This window comes from Chinchilla lanigera, unplaced genomic scaffold (genome assembly GCF_000276665.1).
Source record: "Chinchilla lanigera isolate Chin_1 unplaced genomic scaffold, ChiLan1.0 scaffold00221, whole genome shotgun sequence".
NCBI classification, from domain to species: Eukaryota; Metazoa; Chordata; class Mammalia; order Rodentia; family Chinchillidae; genus Chinchilla; species Chinchilla lanigera.
Window position 1 is genome coordinate 151100 of NW_004955622.1, and position 9387 is coordinate 160486.

The 9387-nt window shown below is 37.9% G+C and overlaps 1 protein-coding gene across 1 annotated transcript in view; it reads right to left on the bottom strand.

The window, feature by feature from the left end:
• Nucleotides 1–9387, bottom strand: part of LOC102018675 — a gene marked incomplete at its 5' end in the record, with an annotated part of 127526 nt that overhangs the window by 67842 nt on the left and 50297 nt on the right. Inside the window, 3 exons of the mRNA XM_013510157.1 lie at nucleotides 1285–1370; nucleotides 2196–2999; nucleotides 7668–7956. Of these exons, the coding sequence (XP_013365611.1) occupies nucleotides 1285–1370; nucleotides 2196–2999; nucleotides 7668–7956 (1179 nt within the window). The remainder of the gene's footprint in view (nucleotides 1–1284; nucleotides 1371–2195; nucleotides 3000–7667; nucleotides 7957–9387) is intronic.

The window sequence follows — 9387 nt, forward strand, 5'->3', positions numbered from 1 at the left end:
CTGGGATACATAGTTTTTCAAGGCAAGCCTGTATACAGTGACAGACCCTGCCTTAAAAATCCCCAAACACAGAAAAAATTATTTCAAAATATTGTATCCAGTATCACTTAGTGAGCACCAGGCGTTTCATTACCTTCCCAATCATTATTGTGTATTTATGTCTTTAATTTTTTTGCCTGTTGTTGCATATTGCCGCCTCTGTACACCTGATGTAAGCATGAAGCCTCCTAACTGAGGTCATCCTTACAATTGTCATTTCATATATGAAATTCACACCTAATTTTTAAACAAAAGTCCAAACTCTGGACTGCCTGGAAATTGTTTTAGGTACTTAAGGAAATAAAATACAAATTCCATATATTTAATGTGTTCCAAATGTATCTTAAAAGGGGAACTGTTGTTGTTTACTAAAACTGCATATTAACAACTGTGAAAAACATGAAACTTGCAAAATGGATTTATTCAAAAATGGGGTATTGAGAAAATAATGCTTCTGACGAGTCTAGAAAAATGAATCAAGGAATGTTCAAGGAATACAGAGCGTGTTTTGACACTGGATATTGTAATGTGCACAATAATGAAATCAGATGCTAAAGGAAGGAGGAATTATATTTTGGTGAGCTCCTCATTCACTTTCCATTTTCTAGGCAGGAGGCAGGATAACATGAGCAATGGACAATCTCGCGGAAGGCCTGCACTTACCCGTCTCGTTGGAGATCTCATTCTCTGGGCAGGGGTTGCAAGAGAAACAACAGACAGCCAGTCCCTCCCGCGGAGATTTCCTGAATCCGGGATTGCAGCTCTCACTGCAGACTGAGTGGGGAGTCTGAGGAAAATCAGGCATGTGTTGGTGACGTCTTGGGCTTTTACCTGCTACTTCAGAATTAGACGGATAAATTTAATAGGGTTAAAATCATGTTTACCAAATTATATGAATACATGAAGTTTTTCGAACTATGGGTAAGAACTTTATTATTTTCCCATTCATCAAAAAGCTGATAAGTAAGGACAATTATAAACTGAAATGTGACTTTCAATTTTCCTCACATGAACATTTTCTAAGCTAAATCAAGGGGAAAAACTCACAGCACAATGTCAGTGTCTATGATTACTGAAAATCAGTACAATTACATGCAAATTACCTCTGTAATTCCTGTGCCCCACTCCATCACATCTTCATTTAAAGACAACTGCTGACCATGTGGAGCATGTGGGGAAAACCTCCCTACTTTGGTTCTAAGTCTAAGACCCTCTGGAACGTTCCAAAAGTTGAGAATGTCATACTCTGCAGCCGGTTTCCTTTGCTCATCCATGTTCACTTGGTCCCCAGCAGGATTGGTGAATTGAAGTTCCTTCAGAGAGCGGTGCAACTACAAGAGGTGCAGAATCCTATAAATAACTGAGTCCCACGCTTAAGGATCAGAACTCCACTGGGGAAAGTCCTTGAATGTCTTTACTCCCTGCTTTACAATGACAGTTCTCTATAGTCATCCAGTGAAGAAGGACAGGTGAAAGGCCTTGGAAAACCAAAATACTACAATGTTCCAAAAACATCAATACCTATAAAAGAAAAATGTGGGCGGGGGACATAGCTCAGCAGCACAAGCACTGGCCTGGCAAGCACAAAGTCCTGAGTTTGATTCCCAGTACCAAAAGAAAAGATAAAAAGACAAAAAATGCTACAGCAAAAACCAACAAAATAATGTTCCAAAACAGAAAATACCTCAGCTGTATGGTGACACCTTCCCACACCCATTTTCTGTCATATTGTTCCTAGAGGATGCACATGAAAACAAGTATTTTCAACACTAATTCAAATAAAATCTCCAATAGAGTGCTTATCCATTCTGTACATACAGTCCTATATTATGAATTGTGTAAAGGAATAAAACGTTTCCTATTGTCTATTAACGATTCCATGGGAAATTTTCAGGTTTCCTTAGCTGAAAACTTTAGGTGAAGATTAGGCTGACATCCTGTGGAATACAAAATATTTGCCTCGATTCATGTTTAATGTCCCCCTTGATAGAATCTACTTATTCTGAATAACCATTTCTACTCAGATTGCTACTGCTCCTTTACAGTGAAACTGATGCACAACCTCTTGTTTTGGACCAAACATTCTAAACTGTGTCTTTTGCACGCCTGTCAGACCCTTCAAGGCACTATCTGCCATCCAGTGCCAGAGCCATTACCTGCCACGGGGAGAATCCCTTCCATTCTCCATTCTTGCTGGGTTGCATTTGAATGTGTTGAAGAAGTGTCTCCTGGAGGGCATGGGCCACAGCATACACAGCGTTGTACATATTGTAACTCTCCTCACTCATGGTGGGGTCAAAAAGACTTAAAGGCAGACATGTGAGAGAAGCATTGGGTGGGCAGTTCTTCAAAGTACAATCAAAATTAGATAAAGTGCAGTCAAAGATCATGGCCCAAAACACAGTGAAGTAAATATCTTCTGGGAACTTTGAAGGGGAAGCTGTCTGGATAAAAGTTTTAAAACCAGAAATCTCTTCACGCTGGTTTGAGAAAATGATTGTTCCATGAAAAGAATCAATTATCAAATTTGTTCCAAAGGTGGCAGCATGCCATTGTGAGTTTGTGACCCAGACTCTCCACGTCACCAGATGTTGCTCCGTATAAAACCCAGCATCACTTTCACTAGGATCAAAGTACATGATAACCACATTTGCTGGTGATGTTTCTCGGGTCCATAAGTCATGTGTTGGTCTATCTGAGAAGTGTAGCATGGCAGTGCTCGAGATCATTTTTTCAAATGCTACACAGATTCCGTTCCTGTCCATCTCTTCCTTCAAGTCTGAGAGGAACTGAAGACCTTTCTGACTCTCTGCAATGACCAGTCCCACCCATGTCCAGCTGAAATGAAGCATCAGTGACACCATGCCAAGAGCTAGAGATGTGTCTTTGGGGGACATCTGATAGACAGAAGGAAACTGATCCTGGTCACTGAGCATAGGGACAAAAGAGCCAAAAGTCAGCTACAAGAAAAGAAAACTGTAAGTAAAATAACGAAGACATTGGCAGAAAGCACATTCGCAGATTTGAAGAGTATTGATCAAGAGCTGTAAGTGATAGGAAGAGATATTTGTTCATTCCTCCATTTCAATTACCTTACTCTTTCAGAGCCTTTCCAAAGTAATTACTTGCCTGTAGGGCTCTAGAAAACATCTCTGTCTACTTTCAACTTCCTCATTTTTGTAGACAACCACAATATGGTGACCAAACCTGGATTCTGTGCACTCATTTTTTAGTTGTATATCTTTCTCATTTTATTTTTTCAACTTTTTTATTAGTACATATTTGTGATTTGTTCATTTATACTCTATTTAATTAAGTTTATTGGCATAGTTTAGATATATACAATGATCACATTCATTTTGGGGATTTCGTCCCTGTACTGATTTACCTTGATTGGTTTTTTTCTCCCCCAGTTTCCTCCCCTTCCTTTAACTCCTCTTCCCTGCCTTATTTACAAACTTTTGTTTCCATTTTATCCTTCTTTTCTCATTGTTTTGCCTTTCTTCTTTCCCATCCCCACCTCCCCTCCCTAGTTCCCCTTTCCTTTGAAACCATTTCTTCCCATTTCACCATATCTCTGTACAATTTGGTTCTTATTTACACTTTCAGTTTCTCACACCACTGAGACAATGTGATATTTACACAGGTTTCTCTGATTTATTTCACTTGAGCATGTGCTCTGAACTTCCACACATTTAGCAAAAAATGTCTTAAGCTTATCCTTTGTTATTGCAGAGTAGTACTCCATTACATGAAGAGTTTGTAGCAGCTCATCTAGGAAATTGCCCAACATACATCAACCAATGAATGAACTAAAACAAAAGGTGTGGGTTTTTCGTATTTATCCTCTCATCGGGTTCATCACAGGAATGTCACTGGCACATGCTATCTTCTAGCTTTTCCCCATTGCCTTCTGCCTTCTTCAGGCTTCCTTTCTTCACATTTATAAAAGCTTTGTTTCCCTCTTGTCCTTCTGCTCTCTCTTTTTCCCTCCTCTCACTGTCGTCCTCCCCGCCCTCCTCCCACATGCCCTGCACATTCACACATTTTCCTGCTGCTTCCCTTCATCTATCACCTTATTGGTCCTTATTTACACTTTGGTTTCTCACATGGTGTCAACGTGCACCCATTTACCTAAAACTATCTCAAGTTTATCCTTCTTATGACAGAGCAGTACTCCACTGTGGAAGAAAGCGCATCTTCTTTATCCATTCATCCACCGATGCACATCTATCCAGTGTCCAAGATTTAGGTATTGCAGACTGTGCTGCTGTAAGTATGAGTGTGCACATATCCTTGGGGCATGAGAATTCTAACGCTTTCTGAAGTGACCAAGAAGTGGAACACCTGGGTCAAATGGAACCTCAAGTCTTAGTTTATGAGTTCTCTCCATACACATTTCCATACTAGTTGTACTCACAATGGGTTACAGATGAAATTAAAGAACGAACCTGATTGTTTCTACAATTGAAAAAAAATGCCAGTACAACATATCAGAATGTATGGGATGCAGTGAAAGCAGTATTACAGGAGAAAATTTAGAGTGCAGAGTTCCCACAGCAAAAACACAGATGGAGCTGAAGTAAATAACTTAATGTTGAACCTCAAGCTTCTAGGAAAAGAAGAGTGAGTTAAATACAAAAATATACGGGGGAGGAAATTACAGAGTTCTGACCAAAAGATAATACAATTGAGACTAAGAACATAAACAATCAATGAATCAGAGAGCTGGTTCTCTTTTTAAAGATCTGTTTGGTTTTGCTTTGTTTTTTATTTTAAAGAAAAAGAAAACAACAACAGCAAAGATAAAAACAAAACAAGACAAAAACAATAAAAACAATACAAATTTCAAAACAAGATGATAGGAAGTAATACTTGCTGTTATATTATATATTGATGCTCAGATTACCAGATGTAAGAATCCAAGATTGATTAAACAATTAAAGAGAGTAAAAAGTAATAAAAGACATTAAAAATGATATAGAGTTTCAGTAATCAAGATGGTAGGAACTTAATAATGTTTGTTATGTTGCCTATTGATGTCTTCAAATTAGTTGTTCAGATTATCAGGTATAAGCATGCAAAATTGGTCAAAAAAAGATTTCAGCATTAACTGTTCCTTTCAATAAATATATATGTATATACAAGGATAGCTGGGATAATTGAACTGCTGATGTCTAAAGTGTTGGTTCTTTGAAAGGTTAAATGAAGTAGGCAAAACCTTAACCAACCTCATGAAAAATGGCAAAGCAAAGACTTGAATCCATACAATTAGGGAGGAAAATGGCAAAATCACAACAGATCCTGCAGAAACTCAGAAGGTGATCAATACTTACTGTGAAAACATTCATTCTAAGAATAAGAACAATGCAGAAGAAATGGATAGATTTCCAGATACATATGAATCATCACATGTGAATTAAGAAGATGTAAAAATTCTAAACAAACCAATATCGGTTAATGATATGGAAGATGTAACTAAAAACTCACCAACAAAGAAAATCCCTAGTCTTGATGGAATTAATACTGAATTCTACAAGAATGTTAGCGGAGATCTAATGCTATTACTCCTCAAACCCTTGAATGAAATTGAAAGGGACAAAATATTCCCAAACTCGTTCCTGGAAGCAAGCATAACCCTGATACCAAAACCAGGGAAGGACCCAGCCAAGACTGAAGACTATGGACCAAACATTGTAATCAACATAGATTCAGAAATCCTCATTGAGATGTTGGCAAACAGATTACAGCAAGTAATCCAGAAGATTATGTACCATGACCAAGGAAGATTCATCCCAAGGATGGAGGATGGTTGGGCGTATGCAAATCAATAAATGCAGTACACCACATCAAAAGAGGCAAGAACAACAACTGCAAGACTGTCTCAATAGATGCAGGGAAACAATTTGATGAAGTCCAACACATACTCCGGATAAAAACCCTACAGGGAATTGGAATAAACTCACTTTATCTCAATCTAACGAAAGCTGTCTAAGACAAACCAACAGCCAACATCACACTCAATGATCAAAAACTGAAAATTTTCACTCCAAAATCAAGAAGACAAATATGCCCACTATGGACACTGAGGTTCAATCCAGTTCGAAAACATTAGCAATAGCAATTAGACAAGTGATGGAAATACAAGGAATACAGAAAGGAAAGAATAAATTAAATCGTCATTTTTTTCCTGATAACATGATATTCTACATCAAAGTTGAGAAAAACTGCACCAAAAGACTTCCAGCGCTATAAGCAAATTTTTCAGCATAACAAGATACAAAGTCAGCAGTCAAAAATCAAGAACATTTTTGTAACCAAAACTCAATGAGAGAGAAATTACAAAAACCACATCTTCCACATAGCATCACATAAAATGAAATACTTAGAAATCAATCTAACAACAAAAGTGAAAAACATACACAGTGAAAACTACATTGCTCTTAAAAGATCAAAGGAGATACCAGAAAATGTAAAGATATTTCCTGTTCTTGGACAGGCAGAACCAACAGAGTGAAAATTGGAATATTTCTAATACTAGTACACAGATGTAATGCAACCCCAATTGATTACCAGCAGAATAGCTGGCAGAAGTAGTGAAAAAAAATTGTAAAATTCATATACAACCAGAAGAGACCTAGAATAGCAAGAACAATTCTGGGTGAAAAAAGGCAAACAAGGGGCATCACAATCTCCTAGTGGAAGTCATATTATAAAGCTAGTGAGGTAAAAACAGCATGGTGATGAGACAGACTTGAGGATCAGAGACAGACTTGAGGATCAATGGCACAGAATACAAGATGCAGAGACAACTCCAAGCACACTCAGCTACCTTATCTTTGTCAAAGGGACCAAACACCTTCACTGAAAGAAAGATACCTTCATGAATGATTGGTGACATGAAACTGGATTTCTATGCACCAAAAAGTACATCTAGACCAATGTGCATTACCATGCACTAACAAAATCAAAATGAATCACGTATCTAAATATTAAAACAAAAACACTAAATTGCCTGAAGATAAATTAGGTAAAACTCTTATACACATAGGTGTAGGCAAAGATTTTTTGAACAAAACATCAGTGGCACAGGAAATACTACCAGGAATCAACAACTGGGACCTTATCTTATTAACAGACTTTTTCCTAGCAAAAGAAAGCTCCAACAAAGTGAAAAGGAAACTCACAGTGTGGGATAAAATTTTACCAGCTATTCCTCAGACAAACGACTATTATCTAGAATATTCAGAGAACTACCAAATGTTATACAACACAAATATGAAGACCCAGTTCAAAAATGGTATGTGAAATCCATAGATTGTGCTCAAATGAAGGAGTTCAACCAACAAATAAACACATAAAAAATGTTCAACATCTCTGGTCATTCGAGAAGTTGAAATTAAAAGAGCAATGAGTTTACATTTCACTCCACAAAAATGGTTATCAAGAAATCAACCAATAACAAATTGTGGCGAGGCTATGGGGGAAAAGAAATCCTTCTGCACTTTTGTTAGACTGTACATCTTGAGAGATGCACAAACATAAGCTTCTGCCTCTACTCTCTTTAAGTACTGAAGAGTACCACCAAATTGGCAAGGTTTTATCTCTTCCCATCTACCCTTCCTCACCTGTGGAAATCTGTAGAGTTCCAACAGTGTTCCAACCTGGGCAGAAGTTTCCCACGCTGTTCCTGTAAGAACTGCTGTGGACTTGCTCCCTCTCCCGCAGGTGTAGTTAGGGATCTCATCCTGCCCTGTGAGCAAAGAGAGGGAACTCTCCAATGTCCTCCACTGGCTGTGCCCGACATTATGGAATTCATATCCCAGGGATATGTTCGGCAAAAGGTGGGGATTGCTGTTGATCTCTTCTATGGCAAACACCAAGGCCAGAACATACTGGTAATTTTTGACTTTAAACCTACAGAAAAACCAGAAAGGTTTTTAAGTAAAAGACACAATGCCTTGTTACTTTTAACTCTTGTACACTAACTTTTATGCCAGCCTGTGTTCCTTCACATTTCATAATACTTAATGTGATGCCACTCCAAGGTTGATTTTCCAGGCAAAATTAGGAATAGGTAATGTTATGAAGATGAATTTCTTTGAGTGTCAACAGTGTTTTTCCAAGTAAAAAGAGAGATCTTACTTCCACTTGTCCATTTGAGAATACACTGTTCTAAAACAGTTCTCTCTTACATTCTTGGTTTCTACGAGAACGAAAAGTCAATAACTGAAGAAACCACCCTCTTTGGGATGTACTTTTATACAGAAGCTTCAGACAATATTCTGATGAAAGGTGAAGATGCAGCCAGTGAAATCTCTGTTTGGAAACGAAGGACCCTGGAAGGTCTAAGACTTCAGAGCAATATCCTGTGATATAATCCAGGCTCAGAAAATCCCTTCCTCTACGCACATGCAAGAAAATGTTTCCATTTATGAAAAACACTAAAGTAACAAGCATATTATATTTACAGTGAGTACTTATATGAAAAATTGAAGAATTGCACAATTAACCTATCCTTCAGTACTTCGTGTTCAGCAGTACTCTTCAATGAAACTGGAGATAAAAAAAGACACAGGATAATTCTGCACTGAGGGATTTCGAGTGAACAGAAAGACCTCACACTGTACGAGGAGTAGCGTGATATAGCAGCTTCTCACTTAAGTCACCTCAGCCTTTGACTCCTTCCAGTGATGCATCTATCACCCTCAAGACGGAAATCATTTTTGAGACAGGGTCTGGCTATGTAGCGCAGGTTGGCCTTGAACTCACAGGTATTCTCCTGCTTCAGCCTCCAAAATGCTGCTATCATACGCACGTGCTACCAAACCTGGCCTAAAGACAGGAATCTTAAATGAGTTTCAGAGTTCCAGAGGAGAAGAAGTTAAGAAATCAAGTTCATTTTCTGAAGTTAGGAGGATTCGCAAGACAGAAACTTTAGGAAGCTAAGATGCATAGCAGAATAAAAGTTAAAATTTTATCATCTGTTTTTAGACAAGTAAGAGTAAAAACCACACGATCATCTCCATAGATGGAAAAAAGTGAGTTTGATAAAATCACCATCTATTCATGATCAAAAACACTGATCGAAATAGGCACAGAAGAATCTTAGATCAAACTGATAAAATGTATTTATGATAAACCTGCTGCCAACATCATACTAACTAAGGAAAAAGTCAAAACTTTTGCTCCAAAATCAGGAACAAAAACCTCATTATCAGCACTTGTTTCCAAAACAGTTCTCAAACTTGAGTCAGAACAACCAGGAAAGAGAAAGTAATGAAAAGAATAAGAACAGGGAAGAAAGAAGTCAAACTACTCTTATTTGCAGAAGATCTGACACTTTAT